Source organism: Dipodomys ordii, unplaced genomic scaffold (assembly GCF_000151885.1).
Source record: "Dipodomys ordii isolate 6190 unplaced genomic scaffold, Dord_2.0 Scaffold83, whole genome shotgun sequence".
In the NCBI taxonomy this organism is placed as follows: Eukaryota; Metazoa; Chordata; class Mammalia; order Rodentia; family Heteromyidae; genus Dipodomys; species Dipodomys ordii.
Window position 1 is genome coordinate 2,304,954 of NW_012267299.1, and position 25,000 is coordinate 2,329,953.

The following is a 25,000-nucleotide window of genomic DNA, read 5'->3' on the forward strand; positions in this document are numbered from 1 at the left end:
CTCTGCAGAAGCTCTGCAACTTTATGCAATCCCATTTGTCCAACCTTTCTTTGATTTGTTGTGTTTCCGGGTCTCTATTCAAAAAATTTCGGTCTGAGCCAAGGAGACCTAGGATTTCTCCTATTCCATCCTGTAATGTTTTCAGAGTGTCTGCTTTGACTTCAAGGTCTTTGATCCATTTGGAGTTGATTCTGGAAGCAAGTGTCTTTGAAGATAGTTTTTGTATAAGTTCAGAAATATTTATAAATAGATTATAGTATGCCATGTATTATGTCATATATGAGATAGTATATGGAAAAGTTAATATGACACTGGGAGATTTGTTTTGAATAAGTGAAGCAATAGTCATTTTCTCAAGTAACAAAAAGTAGAGTCTTTTATTTTCTGGTCCGGGGTCTTAAACTCTGGACCTGGGTGCTGTCCTTGGGCTACTTTTTTCAATTCTAGTTCTCTACCACTTGAGCCATAGCTCCACTTCTGGCTTTTTCTGCATACCTTATTGGAGATAGAGTCTCATGGACTTTCCTGCCTGTGCTAGCTTTTAACCATGATCCTCAGATCTCAGCCTTCTGAATAGGTAGAATTACAGGCGTGAGCCACAGGCATCCAGCTCAGAATCATTAATATACATTTATAGCTACTCTATATTTCTCCATGTGAAATAATTCTGGTCTTTTAAGTTATGTTTTTATTTTAAAATGCTTGAAAAGATAGTATAATTTATGACTCAACATACAGTCAATGTAGCAAATTATCTACACTCTTGATGGGCTGTAATATTCTTTCTAATGACATATGATTGGTCCTGTTCACAGCAAATTGTTGAATGGTAACTTGTAGAGTACCTTAAAACCTGTGAGGGTGGAGGTAAAAGTATGTAAGTGTTATTATTGAATTGCCTTTGATGTTATTTTGGCTTGCATCCTTATATTCCAATAAATATGGAAGCATATAAACCCAAACCTGACATGGTAGAGCATAGCTCTACATTATAGACATTGTTGAGATAACTTAGGTTTGTCAAACTTATTTTATCCCCGATTTAGTATCCAAAGAAACCAAATATTTAAACTGTGTTCATCTTTTTGGAATTATGAAATAAAGAATAGTATACTCACTTAGGCATCTTCTTTGGAAGCCAAAACAGTATCTAGAATATAGCAAATAGGGTATATGTTACTTCTAGGTAAAATTTCCATCCTGAAATGCATTAAATTGTCTTTTGGCACCACAGGAATACTATGATAGCTTTAATTTAAAGCAAAAGACATTTATAATTTTCTTCCAAAAAATTAAAGCAATCTATTTTGTTAGGTTTTTAAAAAGAGGCCAAGTAAGAAGAGCACCACACACGTGGTACTCAGGTAAGGGGTAGGTTTACTCATTGGTCCGGCTGGCACCAGGTCATGTTAGCACTCCACGCTGGGAAAGGCCTGGGAAAGAGAGCATCTGGCCCTAGGCTAGGCCTTATCGAGGGTAGTGGGGGGTAGGGGCGGGGGGGGGGAGAGAGCTATGGCCACATGGAATCCAGAAGTGACCTCTTCCAGGTGTGCCAGTTGCCTAGGTAACGCAGGTACTGGATGGAGACTGCTGCGAGGAGGGTGGAGTCTGCTCGCCATCCAAGAGTGAACCTTACATTCCAGCCTTTTAATAATCATGAAATAGGGCGTGGATTCTCTCTGGCTACTTCCTGCTGATAAGGGGCATGACATTAGGGGTAAAAGGCTGGAATTTGGTCTCCTCCCAGAGAAGGCAGTGAGCAGCAGCTGTCCCTTGGTGGTGTGAGTCTTTAGATGAAGTCTGGAGAAGTCTCATGAGGCATTGAGGGGCTGAAAAAAATACTAGAGAGCAAATAAATGGCAAGAGGAAGGACTTGGTGTTGAAAATTGGATGACTTGGGCTAGAATGGCTAGTTCTTATCTCCTGCATTCCAGGCTGTCCTGGAGTTGGTGGAAATGTCCCTAACTATTTCTGACATCTGGCAACTAGGTAGGGAGGACGTCAGGTAACAAAGGCAATAATGTAAATTCCTGTCCAGTTAAAAGGTAGACTGCTATGGACATTAGATGGGCAGGCTTCTACTTCTATTGACCTCCCTGCTCTGGTTAATTTTGAAAGGGCAGGCACAAAGTGGCTGATGTGACATCATCTCCTCTTACTCCTCCATGGTCCCTTGTTTCCCAGACTGGCTGAGTCTAGGTGTTCATCGCTAGAATGGCTTGTCCCAGTTACTATCCATGGAGGTTTGAACTCAAGGCCTGCGCACTGTCCCTGAGTACTTCTGCTCAAGGCTAGTGCTCTATCACTTTGAGTTACAGTACCACTTTCAGTGCTTGGCTGGTTAGAGATAAGAGTCTTGAGCCATGCTTCCAGCCTGGCTCTTTGCAGGTTAGTTGGGAGATGGAGTCTTAGGGATTTTTCAGCCTGGGCTGGCTTTGAACTGCAATCTTTGCCACAAAAACGCTTTATTATTTCAAATTAAAGCAACAAGGAGATCAAATAGAATAAGTAGAGCTTACCTGGTCCTTATCAAGAACTGACCAACAAATATTCTGCAATGACAAAACTTGTTAGATGTGATGAGAATTTTAGCACAGATATGCCCAATATTTTAGAACCACGTAGTCAGTAGTAGAATATACAACACCAAATAAAAAAGGCAAAACTCAAAACCTAAAATTTTTGACAACAATGTTTATACATCTTTGCTAACAAAGCACATCAGATGGTTGGGCCTCAGTTACTAGGGCCAAAATGAAGTGTGGAGGTAGATGCAGAGACTAGCAATGGTATTGATGCACTGTGTCTGCAGCAGACAGACCAGTTCACCAAAAAGGCCATTAGAACTGTGGGTATTCCTCAGAAAACAAAAAAGGGGGGAAAAAGAGAAAAAAATGGAGAAGAATCCCACCTATTCTGACTTTAAGCCCTTCCTGGGTTCAAATGGCACCATTTATGTTAGGTTTTTTAAAAGAGGTAGCCGAGTAAGAACAGCACCACGCACGTGGTATTCAAGTAAGGGGTAGGTTTATTCATCATTCTGACTGGCACCAGGCCCTGTAGGCCCTCCACAAGGCTGGGAGAGACATGGGAAAGAGAGCATCTGGCCCTGGGCTAGGCCTTATCTAAGATAGGGGTGGGGAAAAGTGTGGCCACATCCAATCCAGATGTGACCTCTTCTAGGTGTGCCAGTTGTCTAGGTAACGCAGGTACTGGGCAGAGACTTTGCTGAGAGGAGGGTGGAGTCTGCTCTCACCATCCAGGAGCGGACCTTACATATTTCTTTCAGTGTAACTTACAATAGAGAAAACTTCAGAAAGAAAATGAATGGATTGGATCTTTAGGAACTTTCTTGCTATGAATTATCAATATATTCTACTATGGTTTAGATCTTAACTGTTCACTTGAAGTCATGTGTTGATGACCTGGTCACAGGCCTGTGGCACTAGTTGGAGGTGGTTAAATCTTAAAGAGGTTGGGCCTACTGGAAGGACTCAAGTCACTGATGCCATACATCTCCCCACAGTCCCCAAAACAATAGAGCCAAACTATTATGGGCTGAAATTTCTGGAAGTCTTAAAAATTGTTTATCTCTGGTATTTTGTCACAGCTGTGGAAAGCTGACCAGCTTTATTTTAGATAGAACAAATGTGATCATTATTAATGAGTGTACATAAGGAAAAGTACAAGTTTACTATTGGAATGCAATCTGTTAAATTGCTATGTGGCTGGTTATGCAATGAGTCCCATTCTTTTTTTTTGAGGGTAGGGTGGTAAGTCATGGGGCTTGAACTCTGGGCCTGGGGGCTGTCCCTCAGCTCTTCAGCTCAAGGCTAGCGCTCTACCAGTTGAGCCACAGCACCACTTCCAGTTTTCTGAGTGATTTTATTGGAGATTAGAGTCTTACGAGCTTTTTTGCCTGGGCTAGCTTGAACCATGATCTCAGCCTCCTGAGTAGCTAGGATTACAGGCATGAGCCACCGGTGCCTGACTTCATTCTTTTTTTTAATGTCTCATTCTGAGATATATTATTCAGGGGATTGCCAAATCTCTGTTGTCATCCATTATAAATATTCTGCTGGACACAATTCTCACAACTTTGAGTGGGAAAAGCAAAAAGTAGAGCTAAATAACCAAATTGTAAATACTCACTAGGAACTTAGGACTATTCAAGAATCAGGGCTCCTGGAAAAGCTCAATAAGAATCAGATGTATAAAGATACAAACAAATTATGTTTCCTCAGATGAACCGTACAGCTCTGCATTTTGCAGTAGGGGGAAATAATCTCTCTGCCGTGGATTTCTTGCTGAGCCACAAGGCCAGAGTGGATGTTGCTGATAAGGTAAGCAATAAGAAGAACAAGGTGGAGCATGATGAACACACAGGGAGAATCTGATCACTCTAGAGATCTTTCCTTCATATCCACACTCAGTATCTCTGTGGACAGCATTCTTTTGAAGGTCTCTTTAGAGAATATACATATTGTGCATTAGGTACACTTGGTGGCTGAATTGGTTACTCTTCTCTTCCGGACTTGGGCTTTTATTTTCCCACACTCACCTTCTGGTCAATAGTTTTCATTTGTAATACTAGATAGCTGTTCAGAGTATAATCTGGCACATAGAATACAAAAGCTAACTAGCCCCAGGGACTTTAAACTTTGATTTTTCCCTTTGGACTACAATAATAAAGAAAGCCTATTAAATACTTATTATGTACTAGGTAAAAACTATAAGGATTGATATTTAGTGCCCTATCCCAACCAACCTTGTGACAAAAGTATTATAATCCCCAGTTTACAAAAGAAGAGATGAATAGAAAACATACTCCCAAAACACATATTTAAGGAAAGGATTGGGACACATCTGAGAGACCATATTTGAACCTAACACATGTGATTCTAAAGAAAGCACACTTAGCTAAATAGCTACAACTTAGCTTAACTTTTTGCCTAGATATCAAAACCTACCTACAAAGAAGGACTTCCTCCTTCTTTGCAAACTTCATTTAACACAAACCATTTAGAGAGACCTAACACTATGTTAACCTGGTTACAGAAGGCCATGATAGCCTTATTGGAAAGTTGTTGATTCTTAATTCCATAGACCATGGTTCTTAAAATTTCAGAAGATTCTCACAGAGATGGTCTGTTTTCTGTCTGGACTGGAACTCCTTGCAAGGAAAGGCCAGGCATTGCTTTTAACTCCCAACAAGTAAAGCAATCTCACAAAGTCTAGATTTAGTATGTGATGGTAAATGTTTAGAAGATAAATGTAGTCAGCTTGTACCAATTAATCATCTTGTTGGTTTTGTTGACAACTGGATAAGGTATAGGTGTAATGGTAGCAGTTTATCAATGGGACACATCTCTTTCTAATTTTTTGGTCTGGCATTGGTGAGCAAGAAGGCTGTTATATGGTCAGGATAGCTTGGAATATCTCTTCCTAATACCCCAGGCTTACCATTACTCACCATTCTCCTGCCTCAAGCTCCTGAGTGTTGTGATTATAGGCACGAACCACCATACCCAGCTCTTCAGAACCATACTTTGGATACCAAGAACTTCTGTCCAGTTAAATCTTCAGTCTATGTCACAAAAAATAAAAAACCAAGGAAAAAGTAAGTGTGGTTCTGAAAAATGAAACAAGCCTCACCAGGGAGCTCACTAGAATTGCAGGTACTCAGAGTCTTTGGATCACAGCCTGGGATTCTAGAAGATTCCCAGATAAGCCTAGGGATGTAGTTTGGTGGTTGAACACTTGCCTAACATCTTAACATGTGCAAGGTCCTGGGTTCAATTTCTAATGCCTCACAAGAAGGGAAGATGGAGGGAAGGAAGGAAGGGGGAGAGAGAAAGAGAGAGGGAGAGAGAGAGAAGAAGAGAGAGAGTGAGAGAGAGAGAGGGAGGGAGGGAGGGAGAGAGAGAGAAGAAGAGAGGGGGCAATGAAGGATGAAACTTTTGCCAAGTTTGTATGTACCAGTTTGCCCTCCACTCCCCCAGCCTACATAGTGAAACCCTGTCTCATTAAAACCAAAACCAGCTAAGTGCCTGTGGCTCATGCCTATAATCCTAGCTACCTGGAAGGCTGAGATCTGAGGCTCAAGGTTCCAAACCAGTCCAGGCAGAAAAATTTACATAACTCCAATTAACCAGCAAAAAGCTGGAAGTGGGAATGGACTTAACGGTAGTGTGCTAAAAAACCAAATGTGTGAGGAAAAAACAAATGGAAGCATGAGGCTCTAAGTTTAAGCCCCAGTACTTACATGTGAACACACACACAAGCTGAAAAGATTGCCAAATGACCTATGAGATATAATGGTATGAATATAGTCTGGACTTGGCAGGTCCTACTATCCATCTGAGAAGTGTAAGAGATAAATGAGTACAATACAAGGCATTGCGTGCTCAGGGTCAAAAGCATTGCAGAGCACTTTCAAGTTCAAGGCAGGTAGTCTTTTGAGGAGGTAGACTAGATGAAGATTACTCTTCACAATGTAAGAGTACTCTTACACTAGGTATGAACAAAGACTGAAGCCTTTGGTCAGAGTTTAGGGGATGCTCAGAGGAAAAGGACAAGCATCTGTTCTCAGGGCTGCTTCTCTGAGAAGTACCTCCAATGAAAGTGTTCCCAGGGTACCTTGTAGCCATCCTGGCAATGGGATCAGTTTCTCAGTGACTGTCAGCAGTTTTTACTTTACACTATGTGAGCCAGCTGTGAGTGGAATCCAGGACATAGACTCTTTTGCAGCTCCAGACATGAGTGTTTCATAGCAGGAGATTGGGTTATATAGAGGTTCTTCTAGGGAAATTTACATCTGTGAGCAGTGATTCACTGCCTCTGAGAAATGATGGCTCCACTTGGAATTTGTGGTTTCAGTGACTAGTTTATTTGCTGCTTGCACTCTCAGTCTCCGTATTTCTGTAATCTATGTTTTCAATGTTGATTGTTTCAAAATTGGGAATGACCTGTAAGGGGGAGGGGACAATAGAAATGCTATCAGAATGTGATTTGTTATTACCTGTCCCAAATATTTCTGCTCTTTCATGGCCATATGTAAAACCAGATTCATACTATTGGGTCTGGGACCCTGATTTGTAGGGAAGCCTAAATTAAGAGGCTGTATATTTTCTTGGAAGAACATAAGTCATCATACATCATTGTTCCTTGTGCAGAGATTCAGAGCTTTCTTCATGTTGCAATTTTAAATAGACAAATGAGCTCCCAGTATATGGTGACAGCTGTGTACAGTTCAAGCAGGCTTTCTCAGAAGTGACACTATTGACATTCAGAGCTGCTTTGTACATAGTAGACTGTTGAGCAACATCCCTGGCCTCTACCTGTTCACTGCCAAAATCAGAGTACAGTCATGACTTATCAAATGTCTCAAGACATTTGAAAATGTCCCTTGAAAACAAAATCATCTCCAACTGAGATGAAAAAGAAATCCACCAATTTAGAACTATGCTGTAACAATCTGGGACTTTCTTTTTTACTTTCCATACCTGAACTCTTTGAAGAATAAGAGAATTTCTACATAGCCCAAATGAACACCCAAGGTCTTATATACAATTTCTACATAACCCAAATAAACACCCAAGGTCTTACATACTTTACAAACAAAAATGTCTGTCTTATGTCCTCAAATGGTATGCATCTAACAAACAAGTTTGCTGAGTTAAAACTGTAGCCAATCAGGAAAGGCAAATATAATGTAGTGAGAAAGCTTGCTTCAGGCAGGGGCTCCTACAAAGTAATGGATTACTGTTCAACAGGGAAAAAGAAACAGAATGAGATGCACAGACTTTGCAGCTAAGAAACAAGAAGCTGAGAGACCAAGTTGGGCAGCATCACAGTACAGGAAAGTGATAGAAAGTGACTAGAGGTTGAGGTCAGTTCTGTTTGATCCTGAAATAGTGTGCACAGAATGTAAATAATGTGTAATAGCTATCTCGAGGCTGATGACACCTATCAGATTTTCTAGCTTCCTTGTCTCTCACTCTCCACTTTCTGAAATATCCAAGGCTAACTGCTGGCTGATTCAGTTTATAATTCACCATACAGCTACTCACAGCAGTTCTACAGGTCAGGAAAGCCTGGCAGGGTCAGGGGCTCTCTGTGTGCTTTATGTACACACGTGCCTACAAAGTGCACACATCTGTATTATTTTGTTTATCAAGCTTCTATACAAATTAGCAAGCTTCTATACAAATGAGATACTTTATATAACTTTTTGTTTTTTGCTTTCTTTGGCTTATTGTATCTTTCCCTTCTTCAGTGACTACACTACATCCTGAGATGTTTGTGTGTTTATTTCTGTGTTTTTTCTATATTCCATATAATCACTCCTACATCTATCCTTTAACAACCTACTGTGTATAGATGTAAATAAAACATATGTAGATGGAGTTTTTGTTCATTGCAAGTTTTATAAAAATAGGATTATATTATCTCTCCATCTATTTCCCATAGTTGGTGGAGCTTGTAGAAATCTTTTTAAGTTGATTGTTAAAAGTCCTAATTCAGTATTTTTAATCATCATGTATGATATAATTTATAATTTACAGTATATGGATAGGTAAGTATCTTCTTTCTAATTTTCAGTGTCACAATTGTTCATTGTGTGTGTATATGTGTGTATGTGTGTGTGTGTGTGTGTGTGTATCTGTATGTGTATAACACCAGGTCCTGAAAAGTTTATTTTTATGGCATAGATTCCCACAGGTTTAGGTTAGTGGTGTATTTTATCTTTAAGTAGATGTTACCAGCTTGTTTAGACAATAATGTTTTTCATTTCTTCTAATGCATTAAAATAATACTTTTACTTATGCATTTTCCTATTGTTTCTTTCTTGATTTGTGAAAGCACTTCATATATTAAAGAATCACCATTGGTCTTTATTAATATTTTAAGGTATCATTTGTTTATTGAGTTTATATTCTATCTTTCCTTTTATAATTGAATTAAGAGAGTACACATTATAGTCTGACTTTCATCCTAATGTATTAATTGTGTACTTTGTGTGTACAGTGTAATACAACATCTGATTTTTTTTTTTTTTTTTGTTGGTCGTGGGGCCTGAACTCTGGGCCTGGGCGCTGTCCCTCAGCTCTTCAGCTCAAGGCTAGTTCTCTATCACTGGAGCTACAGTGCCACTTCCAGTTTTTTCTGCTTATGTGGTCCTGAGGAGTCAAACCCAGGGCCTCATGCATGTAAAGCAAGCACTCTAGCCACCTTCTCGGCCACAGCATCTCATTTTTTTAGGGCTGCATCACTTATTAAGTATACTTATTTCCCCATAGAACTTAAATATTCCATTTTCTGTGGACTAAATTATCTCTCTTTTTCTTAATTTTCACAGCCTAGTATTTGCAAGGCCTGTGTTAACTTAGCTAGCATGCTGTGACACATCTATCTAACAGTTTCTTTCCTTCTTTCTCCTTGGGAAGCATGGCTTGACTGTAATTCACCTTGCAGCCTGGTCTGGAAGCTTTGAGATCATGCTCATGCTGGTTAAAGCTGGAGCAGACCAGAGAGCCAAGAACCAGGTAGGTATGTGGGTCCCACCTGAACATGAGCTCTCACTGCCTCAGTGCAGGAGAGGGAAGTTCTGTGTTGCAGTGAAAGAGTCTCCTCCTCTCTGGCTATCTTCAGGACGGAATGAACGCTCTTCACTTTGCAGCCCTGAACAATAATGTGAACATTGTAGAATACCTCATCCAAGACCTGCACCTGAAGGACTTGAACCTGCCAGATGAGGTGAGTCTGCAGTGGGAGCAGATCCTACATACACTCTCAACTTCCACTTTCCTCCTATTCCTGGTGCAGCTGCCAAAGCAGCAAGCACAGCCAGAACCGGCCTGTGGCAGCAGCTGGGACTGTGGCAGAGACCAAGGAACAGATGCGGATTGGTGGTGGTGGAGGCACTGACCCACGTGTGTAGGGTGGACAGGAAGCGTAGCAGAAGCATCAAAGACCCTCTTACAGTTTACTCCCTCACCTTGGCCAGGGAGTGGGCACTATCTACCCTCTTTTCTTTTTTTTTTATTCCACTATATCTAATATTTTTAGAATGCATTTCACATGAAGCTGTTTAGTAATCAGTCATGGAAGAGAATGTAGATTTGATGTATTGGTTTACATTCCTTCTTTTTGGAAATATAACACCAGCTACCACTTCATTTATTAATGTGCTTGGTATAGAGGAAAGCTATTTCTATAGAGCAAGAGTCCTGGGCTTTGCTCATTCCAATGCTCTACAATATGAATGAGCGAAAGGCTTCATGAATCCTTGCAACAATCTAATAAAGTAGACAGTAGTTTGTCCATTTTCGGTAAAAAGCTAAGGTCAGTAGAAGCTAAATACCTGGTCTATAATCTCAACTAGAAAAATGACTACTCCAGGATTTGAGACCTAATACCCATTATCTGTCTTAACACTAGTTATCATGCTGTCCTCACTCTCTTCTCAGATGACAATGGACATTGCCCAGATGTTGGGACTGAGTTTTCCCTGGAGCATCTCCCTTTGCCATTGTTCTAGAGTAGCATCCTTAGTGCAATTGACATTGCAGTTTCTCAGCAGTTGAATATACATTATGAATTGGTCTTATGTTTTTCTGTGAAACTACTGTGTGTGTGTATATGTGTGCATGTGTGCACATGCACGCACGCGTGCCCTGGGGGCTTGAACTCAGAGCCTGGGAGCTGTTCTGAGCTTTTTTGCTCAAGGCTAGCATTCTACCACTCCATTCATAACTATATTTCCAGCTTTTTGGTGGTTAATTGGAGATTGGACTCTTACAGACTTTCTTGCCTGGGCAGGGTTTGAATAGCAATCCTCAGATCTCAGCCTCCTGAGTAGCTAGGATGACAGGTATGAGCCACGGGTGCCCACCTTGTGACATTACACATTTCTCCATAAACATTTCTCTAGACGTGATCAATACTATTCACTTCATTTCAACTCTTTTAAAGAGTTTGTGCATTTTTTCTTGACTTTGTTCTTAAAATAACGAGCAAAAGACTCAAATGATGTCTATACACTTCTTTTACTTCCTTTGCATATGGCTGTATGGTTACAGCTTGGAGGCAGGCCGGCCTGGACTGTGTTCTGGGCATGGCTATCATATCAGCAAGTTTTCCAACTGCTGCTGACAGCCTCCGTGTTTCCATCTCCACAAGGACAATAAGAAAAGTGACTTCCGTACTGGTAGCACCAAGGGCATGTGGGGAAATTCTCTGTTTCTCTTTCTCTCTCTCTCTCCTCCCTTCCCCCCTCTCCCATACTCATGCCACACACATGCCACACATAAATGTATTATTATCATCCAATATCTTTTCTTTGATAGAAATGATTAACATTTTCTTGATGGTAAGCAAAGTATCTATGCAAATGAGATGGTGAGCCAATGAACAATGCCCTTCCATTTAGACACCAGCCCTAACTCCATTCCTTCATAGAGATTGGAGCAGCCATGGCTGGGATGCTTGCATGAGGTAATGACTGTAAAATACTTAGCAAAGAGCTGGGTTTTGTTAAGTGCTCACTAACAGATATTCACTTACTGGCTGTCTTTGGAATTTTTTTTTGGCTGAATTTGATGTTATTACATTTTATAAATTAACCTTGGCAGTATTCCTAAAAATAAAAAAATAATACTTTACAATAAATAGTTTTAATCCCTCAGACTTTAGTTACATACGATAATTTTAAATTCAGCAAGTTAAAATATACAAAGTTAAAAACACACAAAGTTAAAAACACTATAAGTTTAATAAAAGATAAAAGAACAAGAACAAGAGTCCTGGATCCTCCTTATGGTAGTTAATTAGGAAAGGTCTAGGATCCAGAACAAGGAAAGCATGGTGATCTCTCCCAAGTCTGAAACTTGAGGCTTCAACTCTCTTCCTGGCTAGAAAAATCTGCCTCCCAAATAAAGGGAGGGGGTCCTATGAGACTGCATTGGATGAGGCCCATTTAAACATAATGAAAATGGGTTTCATGGTTTAAAAACAATAAGACATGACAACGAACTGTATGTTAAGAGACCACATATACCCTTGAAATTCCTGTTGTTACTTTGTAAACATGTTTACATAAGAGAAAACATTTATAGTTCATTTTACTTTCTTCCTCATCTTATTCTGTGCTAGTTTTTGGTATGTTTATAAGATATAGATTACTTTAAATATTTGTACTCTGAGTAAGTTGGCTTTTACATTTTTTTCTTCATGATAACAGTTTTAAAGGGCATCCAAAGTTCAAAGTCATAGCTCTTTTCTTGGAGAGTTCTGTGGTTCACTGCAGTCTTATTTCCAGATCCTCCCATGTGTTAGCTTTTCCTTGGGGTGGCCCCTTATCACTTCGTTTAGCTAGTAGAGATTCAAAACTTTGTAGCAACCAAGGCTAAAAGAAAGAATCTCTGAGCCTTCTAGTTATCTTTGTCCCTGCTATGGTTTGAATATGGACTTGACCTCAAATGTAAGCGGGAGTTGAATCATCATTACCACAGATCAATGGAATTAAGAAGGCGGATCTTAACCCAACTATGTGGTTTAGAGGTGGAGTTCTGGGGAAAAGATCAAGATAGATAAGATAATTAGGGTGGAGCCCATGATCAAATTCTGGTGGATTTCTAAGCTGAGGGAGAGAGAGACACACACTCAGTTCTATGACCCCTATACTGCCTTGAGTCTATTAGCGAGAAGACCTTTGGCAGAAGAGGCCCCATAGACTTTGCTCCTGTGCAACTGTGAGTCAAAATAAACTTCTTCTCTGAGTAAAGTTCCTTACTTTTTAACATGCCACTATAATAGTTAAAAATGGACTAATGTATTCCACAAACTAATATGTATTAGGATTCTTTCTGTTACAAGAACCAAATATCCATCTTAAGCTACATTAAGACATAAAGGTTATTTATTAACTTCAAAGTAAAGTGTTTGAGGGTGCATCTTCTGGCCTTCAGGCTGGCTCATGCCCTTTTTCTTTCCACAAATGCTTAGCTGTTTTTGTACTGGCATTATCCATAGATATACACTGTTCTTATGGAGGGAAAGATGGCTATTAGTGGCTTCCAGATTATATCCTTACAGAACTCAATTTATGGGAAAAATTCTCTTTTTATCAATTGTTTATAAATGCATTTCAGGAGCAATTCTGTTTGGCTCTCTGCATCCTATGCTGAGTACTAAACCAACTCTATGACTAGCGTGGATTTTGTGGTTGCTTCATGTGACTGGAGGCAGTCAGGTAATCACACTAGTCAGTCAACAGCACTAAATACATGAAATAGCTGGGTGCCTGTGTGGATGTGTGGGCGTTCTTCAAAGGAGAACCCAAGAGCTGTTGCGACAATAAAGGTAAACATAAAACCAAAAGCAACACTTCCCACTCTAGAGCACAACATGGCTCTGTATTATTTATGGTCTCTATGAGCAAAGAACTAACAAAGCCCCTCCACCTGCTATAGGAGAATTTAAACTTTGGTTAACTTTCTACTTCTGTGTCCTTGCAGGCTAGAAAAAAGTAGACTATTAACTGAGTTACTAAGCAACATGGTTTCTGATAAAGGAGGCCTTAATTGGTGCATGGTGTTTGGATTTGTGGGAGCTACAGATGGACTGTAATTGCTGAGCTGAGTCTGGAAAGAACCCTTCCTGCACATTGAAGTCACTTTCATAATTCTGTGGCATAGCCCAGTTGCTATAAAGAAGCCCTCTAGTCATTGGTGACAGATTCTGTCAGGGATAGTTTTGACTGGCCATCTGACTGGATTGAGAGACATTGGGGATTTCTAAGTGCACACCCAGGGGGTGGCTGTTAGGACATTTCTAAAGTTTAGATTAGCAGTGATTAGTAGTCAATACTTAATAATGGGTTCAAAATTTGAGTAGAGTGTTAGGAGGTGGTAGAACTGTGGAAGGTGAGGCCTGGTGGAGGAAGTGGGTCTCTAGGTATACCTTTGAAGGATATGTTTTGGCCCTGGCCCCTTCTTTTACTCTTCCTTACTTCCTGGTTGCCATGAGGTGAACAGCTCTGCTTCACTTGGCTCTCCTTCCACTATGTTTCAACCTTGCCACATGCCTAAAAACAATGAAGCAATCTGCCCATGAATCAGTGAGTTGAAATGAATCTTTTCTCCTTTTAAGTTGTTTAATCTCAGGCATTTGTCACGCAATGGAAAGGTCTGACTAACACTGAAACCCAACTCAATCTATTATAAGGAAAGAAAAAAGAATTCGTTGGCTCATTGAATGACAGAGTAGCTATTCATACAAAGGCATGAGTGGCTTTAAGCATATTTGAACCTATGAACTCAAATGGTGTGGTTAGAGCTCTCTATCTCTTTTTACTTTTCAGCTCTGCTTTCCACCATGTTAGCTTTGCTCTTAGGCAGACCCTTCTGACCACGCAGCAAGAAGGGCTGCGGGCAATTTAGCTCATGGAGCTAAAAAAAAAAAAATTAGAATGTGCCAGGAAAAAAAATTCCCACAGTGACTGTGATTGGCTTGGTGTAGCATGTAGCGGTAGAAGAGGCAGGAGTTTAGCATTCATGGCTGCATGAAATGGACTGAGGACTTAGGGCCCATTTGGAAAAACTGTGGGTACAAATCAGTTAATGGGTGCCCTTTTCTCCAGGGAAAGCCTCAAAGACCACCTTCCATAGTTCTTGTTTTCTTCCTATCCACAAACACACAATCATGCTGAGTCATGTGTCTCATACATTACCAGCACTCAGTTACTACAGGGCTCTGTAAGTATCTGCTCATGTGCCCCCCTCCCCTTCCCTGTGATTCTGAGCTTCTTTATTTTTCCTCTGGGCTATACTGTTTATCTCTCTCTATGTGTATGAATGATTTTCACCAATCATTTTCATCTGGTATATAGCCAGTGTCTTTTTTCTCCCCTCTTTATGATTTGTTTACCCAAAGCTTTAAGATATTGTCAACAGATATGCAGATATCCATAGATATGCAGATACTATAGTGTTCACTCTGTCATTTCCAAATAGCCCAAGACTAGAGTTAACCCTTCAATAGTTATGTAATTTGCAAGTGGAAAACTGTGAGTCTGGCCAGTCCATTTCTCCCCTTTTCCCTTTTATACTGATTTCACGAGAATGAGGAAGAGGCAGGCTTTTACACTTAGAAGGGCTGCAGATGCAGATTTCATTGGCAGTGTTTCCAGGAACAGTGGTCTAAGAACAATGAATTATGTGAATTTTTCTGGTGTCAGTTTGTTTCTCAAGTTTCCACACATGCATGGTTGTGGAACCAATGTAGGACTGATTGCTGTAGATTTTCGTTTTTAGACTCTTTTTTTTGGGGGGGAGTGGCGGTCGTGGGGCCTGAACTCTGGGCCTGGGCGCTGTCCCTCAGCTCTTCAGTTCAAGTCTAGCACTCTACCACTTGAGCCATAGCTCCACTTCCGGCTTTTTCTTCTTGTTTCTATGATGCTGAGGAATCGAACCCAGGGCCTTATGCATGCAAGGCAAGCGCTCTACCACTGAGCCACCTTCCCAGCCCCTGCTGTAGATTTTTTAATTTGGTTTCAACATGTCCTCTACCCTTTTGCTCCAATTACTGAGGACATGTGAGCTAGTGGTAAAATGTTTTAAACATTTTTGTTGTTGTTGTTGGTAATGGGGCTTGAACTCTGGGCCTGGGTGCTGTCCCTCAGCTCTTCAGCTCAAGGCTAGAGCTCTACCATTTGAGCTACAGTGCCACTTTCGGTTTTCTGGTGGTTTATTGGAGATAAAAGTCTCAGAGACTTTCCTGCCTGGGCTGGCTTTGAACTGTAATCCTCAGATCTCAGCCTCCTGAGTGGCTAAGATTACAGGCATGAGCCACCAGCACCCAGTCTTAAACATTTCTTTTTGTCAGTAACAATTAGTATGATCACAGGTACCCAAGACAGGGGTCTGGCACATAGCAGCTTCTCAGCAGATCTGAAACAAAAGAGCTTTTGAGTACATGCAGAAGGTTCACACCTTGGACTGACATCTTGTTACCTGATTGTGAGTAGCTCCTTCCCAACACTTGGCACCACCTTTTCTGAATAGTACTTGTCACCATAAAATGGATTACATAGTGACATGGAGTTGGGTGACAATGCAGAACTGGATCTAGATTGAAGTCAGGAATTGTCCCACTGCTATGACAGAAAGAGCATCTGGGGTGACCATCACTCACAATTTCTGCCATCTTTGTCAGTGGTCTGTCTTTGTTGCTATAAATGCGTGATCAGTGCTTGATTTTGTGATTTGATTTTCAGAGAGGAAGAAAACCATTTCTTCTGGCAGCTGAGAGGGGTCATGTTGAAATGATAGAAAAACTTATTTTCCTTAATCTACAAACTTCAGAAAAGGACAAGGTGAGTTGGACTTTGATTCCTTGCTGAGAACAAGAGAAATGGGGAGGAGCAGTTGATGTGGAGGTAGTAACTGGTGTCTAGATCTGGTGGTAGCTTTATTTTTGGTAGGGAAAGTAACAGCAAAGTTTATTTAAAATAGTAAAGTTTAGCTTGGCCTTGGTAGCTCATGCCTGTAATACTAGGTACTCCGGAGGCTGAGATCTGAGATCCTAATTCAAAGACAGCCCAGGCAAGAAAGTTTGAGAGACTCTTACCTCCAATTAAGCATCAAAAAAGCTAGAAGTGGGTCTGTGGCTCAAGGGGTAGAGCACTAGCCTTGAGAAAAGAAAGCTCAGGGACAGTGCCCAGGCCCCAGAATCATACACACACATAAAAAATAATAAAGTTTATTAAAAGAAGGAAACCCATGCTCCAAAATAGGAGAGTGGGCAGTCTCGAAAAGGAGATTGGACACATACTCTTTTGTGCCTGCTTTTATTGAGATTTAAGTGGAAATTTTAGAGAATATTTTATAAAAATTTTAAGACTACATTGGATTTTTAAAAACCCAATTATATCTTGCCAGGTGTCAGTGACTTATGCCTGTAATACCAATTAGTCAGGAGGTTGAGATCCAGGGGATCATGGTTTGAAGCAAACCCAGGAAATAAAGTCTCTGAGATTCCATTTGCAAAATAACCAGCAAAGAGCCAGTTGGAGGTATGGCTCAAGTGGTAGAGCACCAGCCTAGGTAAGCAGGCTAAGAAAGGATGAGGAGGGAAAATTCCCAAAGTAGAACATCATATCTTTATGAGTTTTTTATGGTTTCCTTAGAAAAATTCCCTAGATGTGGTCAAAGAGTTCTGCATACTTCCAAATCTGTTGATATATTGCTAAAATTACCTTTAGAACTTTTTGCTAGTTTATGTTCACATAAGTAAAGTGGAATTGCTTTTGTTATCCTGCTTTCTGCAAATTGATAGCAAAGGTACAGCTAAGGATATGATTTGTGTATGTGTGTATATGTGTGTGTCTGTAATGGTACTGGGATTTGAACTCAGTATTTTGCATTTACTAGCAGGCACTCTACCACTTGTGCTATTCCTCCAGCCCCTTTGCTTTGTTAATTTTTTAAATAGGATCTTACTTTTTGCCCGGGCTGTCCTAGGTTGTGTTTATGTTTCTCATGTAGCTGGGATGACAGGCAATTGACACTATGCCCTACTTTTTATTGGTTGTAAACTTTTTTGCCTGGACTAATCTTGAGCTGTGTGACTTTGACCTTAAATTTTTTGCTTGATTGACTTTCCAATTGCAGCTCTCCAAGTAGCTAAGATTACAAGTGTGAGCCACTTCACCTAGTTCATAAGATTTTATTTTGTCTTCTTACTGGTTCCAACCCCTTGTCTTTTTATTTAGAATTTATTTTAAAATGTATAAAAACCATCTCTGAGGGAGAATAATGTGGCCTGTACTTTAGACTGCAGCTTTAACAAAGTAAAAGCTTGCAGAACCTCTGTGGCAGCCCTGATGTTGGAAGGACATGCTCTTTTCAGCACTGGGGATTCTACATTGAGTGTGTCTCTGTAACAGGAGGGAAACACTGCCTTGCACCTGGCTGCAATGCATGGCCACAGTCCAGCTGTGCAGGTGCTGCTAACTCAGTGGCAAGAAGTAAATGAGACCAATGAGGTAAGTGGAAGTGGTTATTCTGGCTGGGCATGAGACTTAACTGGGAGGGACAGAGGAACAGCTTTCAAGAAAGGAATGGGGGGGGGCTGGGAAGGTGGCTCAGTGGTAAAGCACTTGCCTTGCATGCCTGAGGCCCTGGGTTCGATTCCTCAGCACCACATAAACAGAAAAAAGCCAGAAGTGGCACTGTGGTTAAAGTGGTAGGGTGCTAGCCTTGATCTAAAGAGAGCCCAGGCCCAGAGTTCAGCCCCCACTACCGACAAAAAAATAATAGTAAAAATTAAAGAAAAAGAGGGCTGGGAAGGTGGCTCAGTGGTAGAGCGCTTGCCTTGCATGCATGAGGCCCTGGGTTCGATTCCTCAGCACCACATAAGCAAAAAAAAAAAGCCAGAAGTGGCACTGTGGCTCAAGTGGTAGAGCACTAGCCTTGAGCTGAAGAGCTGAAGGACAGCGCCCAGGCCCAGAGTTCAGGCCCCACAACTGGACCAAAAAAAGAAAGGAATGGGGAGCAGGCAAAGATGTTAGTGCCACAGGGTATAAAACTAAAAGATTCCTACCTTTTCTTTCAAATACACCCCAGTGGTATACTGGTTAATCCACATTCACTTATTCACCTACTGGAAGCTGTCTCCAAACAGAATAGAACAAAACAGCCCACAGAAACGCGGAAAGAACAAGAATCACTGAGGGCAAACCTTGAGTGTGGCTGGCCTTTACAAATCAATATGGGGATTGTCTAAATCCACCTTGACTGGCTTAACAAAATATATTTGACCAGCCATTTCATAAATCATAGAAATGCATTTCTCACAATTCTGAAAGCTGGGAAGACCCAGGTGAAGATAACACAGATTCAGAGGCTGCTAGATGCTGTGGTCTCCTTGCAAGATGGCACCTTCTGGGCTGGGAAGGTGGCTCAGTGGTAGAGCGCTTGCCTTGCATGCCTGAGGCCCTGGGTTCGATTCCTCAGCACCACATAAGCAAAAAGAAAAAAGCCAGAAGTGGCGCTGTGGCTCAAGTGGTAGAGCGCTAGCGTTGAGCTGAAGAGCTGAGGGACAGCGCCAGGACCCAGAGTTCAGGCCCCATGACCGGACCCAAAAAATAAAAAAATAAGATGGCACCTTCTTGTGGTGTCTTCACATAGCAAAAGTGTCTAACTGACCCACCCCAACTCATTACCATTCACAGAGATGGAGTCCTCTTAATCTAGGTCCCACCACTGAACATTATTGCACTTGGACTGATGTTTCAGCTTGGACTTTGGAGGGACAGAAACATTCATACCCTAGAAAACCAAGATTTGTGGTCTTAGTATTGAACTGAAATCTTGCTTATTCATGCTTTCTCTGCTGGGTTTTCATACTCTCCCACACTTGTGTGTTCACTGGGATTTCATCCACCTATTAGCTTTTGGAGTCAAGCCACAAACTAAAGCTCATAGTGATATTATGGTTTGGGATAAGGCCCTAATATCTGCAAGTCATGGAAGTTTCTGGTCCTATTAAAAGTTAATGCTAGATCACTAAGGGTTGTTCACATGATCATGCTCAAGAGCTGTGATCCTGAAACAGTCTTGGTGTAGTAAACTTTTTTTTTTTGTTGCGTCATGGGACTTGAACTCAGGGCCTGAGTGATGTCCCTGAGCTTTTTTGCTAAAAGCTAGTGCTCTATCACTTTGAACCACAGTGCCACTTCAGTTTTTTTCTGGTTCTTAATTGGAGATGAGAGTCTCACAGACTTTCCTGACTAGGATGGCTTCAAACCACAATCCTTAGATCTCAGACTCCTGAGTAGCTAGGATTATAGGCATGAGCCACTGGAGCCTGACAGGTAGTAAACTTTTATCAGTGAATAAAATACAAGCATGTCCCTATTACATGCATTTATAATTAAATTAATGTATTATAAAACATATAAGACATGCTAGAAATATAAGAGTTCTAGTTTAAAAATTAAACATAAATACATAAATAAAAATAAATATGGAGCGTTTTTTCCCCATAGACAGGATTATCATATATATACCTGATTTTCCCCTGCAGTTTCCTTTGTTTTCCTCTGCATATATGTTTTTAGTGGCTGCCCAGATTTCATTTAAGTATTTTTTTGCTTAGGACATTTAGTTTGTTGCAGTTTTTCTTCACTAGAGAGAATGTTGTCATGTACTTCTTTGTATATGAACTGTAGTCTGAATCCTCACTCTTTCCTTTGGGCTTATCCTTAGAGTTAGATTGCTGGGTCAAAGATAAAAATGTGTATGATATTTGTGATGTATTAAACAGGTAAAACCTTTCCTTTCATTTTTTAATGGTGGTGGTACTAGGCTTTGAACTCAGGGCCTCCCACATAGGCAATTACACAAACACTTGAGTCATACCTACAGACCATATACTTTTTGACTGCTTTTTATATAGGGTTATGTTTTTGTCCAGGCTAGCCTCAGACTACAATCTTCCCATTTATGGTCAGTTAGGCTGCGATTACAAGTATATACCTCAAGTGCAGTTTATTTGCTGAGATGGGGCCTCACTAACTTTTTGCCCAGAAGAGTCTCAAATTGTGATCCTCCCATTTTCCACCTCCCAAGTACATGAGATTACAGGGGTGTACTACCACATCTGACCTTTCTTTCACTTATTTTTTGCTTTTTTTTCTGTTTGGGTTTACCCCTTTCTGGGAAAATGAGAAGACAGAATATGAGGAGAAATTCCTTTATAAATAGAAGCATGTCCCAGGCAGAAAGTTAAAGCTTTTTGTGATATTGTTTTTCTTCTCACTGGACATAGAACACTGGTTCCAAGTTCTTGTCTCCCTGTCAACATGATTCTCCATATTTAATTAACTGAGTAAAACCTTATGGAACTAAAAACAGTTTATAGCAAAATCATGTTCAGGAGCAAAATGATAGGGAGTGGGGAAGAAATTCTGCATTTTTCTATAGTTCTAGGGAAAAGGAGTTTTCATGAGAAAGAAGTAGTTACTGTGTGAGAAGCAGTTATTTCTATATCCTATTCTATATCTAACATGTTTGGTCCATACTAGACACTAACTTTACCCTATTAGTGTTTCTAGTGGCTTTCAGGAAACTAGAATACCATTTTCACAAATGAGAGATCACTTTTTAAAAAACAAAATTAATGTTATTTTTAGTGCAAATGTACTTCTAATATTTTATGTTTCATGCTGCATTATAATTCCTTATTTCCAACTTTATCTTTCTTAATAGTCTTTTACCTTCTTGTGGGCAGAATCTTTCTCCTATAGGAAACAATTTGTAAAACAAATGTTTGCTCGAGAGTTTAATAAAGATAAAGAAAAGATGGTAGATGGAGAATCTGAAAGCAGGCAGTATAATGGAGTAAAGTGTACAGGCTCTGACCCAAACAGCTGGACTCGTACTGGGCTTTGCCATTTGTCAGCCGAGGTTTAGTTTTCTTGTCTGTAAAGTGAGGATAACATTAACTGTAACCTATAGGGTTGTTGTATGATGATTGCCAAAGCATGTACTCTTGGCAGTGTAAATTGGCACACAGATGCTCAATAATGCTATCCATGATTAAAAGTAATAGACAAAAGATATAAAGAAAACACACAGTTTTTCAAGCAACCTCATTTCATGCCAAGAGGCAATTAATTTTAACTTATTTTGCCTTTTGTCAGAATGGAGAAACGCCATTCTTTTTGGCTGTGGAAGGAGGTCATGAAGAATGCAGTAAAATGCTACTGGCAGCAGGAAGTGATGTGAATGTGCCAAATAAAGTACGTGCTCTGGGCCAGGTTCACTCACGTAGTGGGAGGGGCCCTTAGAAAGCTCTTGGGGGAATGCTGGTCTCCAATTGATCATTCACTGGGTTTTTATAGAATGAGTCTTAAAATGTATCCTGCTTTGGGTAAGAGTTAATCATTACCTCTGACATTTTTCATTAACATCTCGAAAGTAATTTATTGAAGGAAGAAAGAATTGGAAGTTATTATACTTGCAAATAGGACAAGTACTTATCACACAGACATTCTTACTCTACTTTGTTTCTCCATAGCAACTAGTACACAAATTGCTTATACGTGGTAGACATACTGGATACTTTTTTGAAAGTGTCCAAAAAGAAATGTATCTATGACCTGACTTATAAAATGGTAACCCCTCTGTACATCATCCTCATAATAGCAATAAAAATAATAAGAAATAATAAGAATAATAAAATTGAAGTTTGCCGTGTGAAAGCTCAAGAATACTTTTGTATTTTGTCTTGGAGCTAAAATTTTGAAACGTTCAAGACTGTAGTAGTATATGTTATTTTAGATCAGAAAACGATAACTTGAAAAATTAATGAACTCACCCAATATCAGACAACTCAGTAGTGTTAGTGCAAGGATTCAAACTCATGAATGATTCTGGTGTCTGGATTTTAAGAACAGTCATGGCCCTGCTTTCAGGTGAGTTACCATTCATATATATATATATATATATATATATATATATATATATATATTCTAATTAATATGGAAGTGTGATGAAAATAACTCATGATAACAAAATTTGAATAATTACTAAGGGTATAGTGTCATTGTAACCCTCATCTCAATATCATTCCTGGGAATGAACATCAGTCATAGTTTATCTCATTTTCCAGGAATTTCCATGTGTTCATACAGAAACTGTGACTTGACTAAACATGCCCTCATATACACCCAAGACACCACATGAATGTTGCCATGCTGTATACATATGCTGCTCGTGCCTTGTTTTTATTTTAATTGCTGATAGTTTGGAGATCTTTATGTCAGTACAATGCATAAACTTTTTTTCAAAAAATATAAATTAAAGCACTAGAATCAAGACGAAAGCCCAAACAGAATACATGTGTGTGTATATATATGTATATATATTTTGTTGGTGGGAATGGACATCTGTACAACCCTTTGGAAAAGGACTCTATGCATTTCGTTTCACTTATGATGTATGGTATATTATAACAGAAGGACAATATAAAAGGAAGGAAAAGCTAGCTAATGAACTAGATGAAGAAGTTACCATCAATAGCCAAAGAAATTAGTAATGTGTAATGAATGGTGGAAGAAGACCAGATAAACATTTGGCATATCTATCTCTTACAACATTATATAGCCATTGAAATGATAAGTACTGGGGCTGGGAAGGTGGCTCAGTGGCAGAGGGCTCGCCTTGCATGCGTGAGGCCCTGGGTTCGATTCCTCAGCACCACATAAGCAAAAAAAGCCAGAAATGGTGCTGTGGCTCAAGTGGTAGAGCGCTAGCCTTGAACTGAAGAGCCTAGGGACAGCACTCAGGCCCAGAGTTCAGGTCCCATGACGGGAAAAAAAAAAACCCAAAATGATAAGTACTAAAAAGATATTCTAGTATAAAAATACTCACAGAACCCTGATTAAAAGGCTGTGGGCATGGCTCAAGTGATTAGAACACCTACCTAGCAAACACAAGGCCCTGAGTTCAAAACCCTAGTATTCTAAAAAACAAAACAAAAACCCATTGGTTGAAAAAGAATAATATAAATGTTGATATAATGTTAGAGTTTATACATGGACAAGGACCTTGGGAGAGAATAGAAAATGAAGACAGTAGACTAATTCTCACTGAAGTTTCAGGGTTATGGATGGAATGAACAAACACAAAATTAAGCATTTGCAGAGCAATGAAAGGCTCATACTGCTTTTCAGTTGCTGCAAAGGTGTCCCCATCCTGTTTCCATCTAGTCCCTGGGAAGGTCTGAGGTTTGCTCCCTGATTCTGTACCTCCCCTCACTTCTGCATGGTTATCTGGCTCTTACAAGCATTGTGCTTATGAGAACATGGACACACATTCTCCCTACCTGACTGAGACTGCAGGCTCTCTTGCCCTTGCTCTTATGACCAGAGCTTCAGTTGCCTTGTTACCATTTAATCCTCAGAGTTTTATGCTAATGGCATTAAGGGTAGAAACTTAATCCAACCATGCTGCTTAAAGGAGTTTAGGAAGTAATTAGATTTGGTTGTTAAGTTAGAGTCCCCAGACTTGTAGCCTGGTGACTGTGTAAGGTGAGGGAGAGTGACCATATGGACAGAGATAAACATATGATCCTGCCATGATGTAATACAACCAGGGGACCCTTGCAAGGCCTGTTCCAGGAGGTTGGCCTTCCAGCTGCAATAAAGGCAAGCTCAGTAAACCTCTTCCTTATAAGTTGGCTTGCCTCAAGTACCTTATTATAGTAATGAAAATCTGACTGATAACACTTGTTCTAGAATTTTCTGCATGAGTTGATCGGCATACTCCCTAGATCAACAACATCAGCCCCCACTACAGGACACACTTGTTCCTATGTAGGCCAGAGAAGACCCCAGGGAAACATGCAGTGTGAAGCCAGATGCCAGCAGCATGGTCATAGGACCAGATATGCTGCAGTTTGCTTTGCGTTCACATCTTTATCTGAGTGATGCATCTGGTCATGGGAAGGCTTCATCTGCTGGTATTGACTTCCCTTGGTCTCCAGGAAGTTGCTTTTGTGTTCTCTTGTCCTTTTTCTGTCACCTTCTTTTTCTGTTGAGAGGGTACATGGTTGGGTCATTTCTGAGGAGGGAGTTAGAGTAAGATTATGGCTTTGGTTGGTAGCAAGCTCCCTCTACTTGTGCTAGATGGAGGGCTGCACAGAGTTTGGATAACAGTCTCTTCTCAGGGCTCATTAACTGCCTGGATCCAGTGGAGGCTTGTGTAGATATTAAGAAAAACTCATGCTTCTGAAGGCCCTACCTTATAGCTTATCAAATACATTTAAATTCTCCCACACTTAAATACTTTTTATTTGCTCCAAAAGACTGTATTATTTTTCCTTTAGCAGTTATTTGGCTAAAATATACTTCATCTAACTTAAGCCTGCCTCTGATTTCTTACTACTCTATGTGCATTCTTGGGAATTTGAAGGAGGTAAAAATCTCCAA

General features: G+C 40.2%; 1 protein-coding gene across 1 annotated transcript in view; it reads left to right on the plus strand.

Moving 5' to 3' along the window:
• Ankdd1b (ankyrin repeat and death domain containing 1B) overlaps positions 1–25,000 on the plus strand; it is a 58,376-nt gene that overhangs the window by 9,306 nt on the left and 24,070 nt on the right. The window contains exons 3-7 of the mRNA XM_013025250.1: positions 4,245–4,343; positions 9,450–9,548; positions 9,655–9,759; positions 16,280–16,378; positions 17,951–18,049. Coding sequence (XP_012880704.1) covers positions 4,245–4,343; positions 9,450–9,548; positions 9,655–9,759; positions 16,280–16,378; positions 17,951–18,049 — 501 coding nt within the window. The remainder of the gene's footprint in view (positions 1–4,244; positions 4,344–9,449; positions 9,549–9,654; positions 9,760–16,279; positions 16,379–17,950; positions 18,050–25,000) is intronic.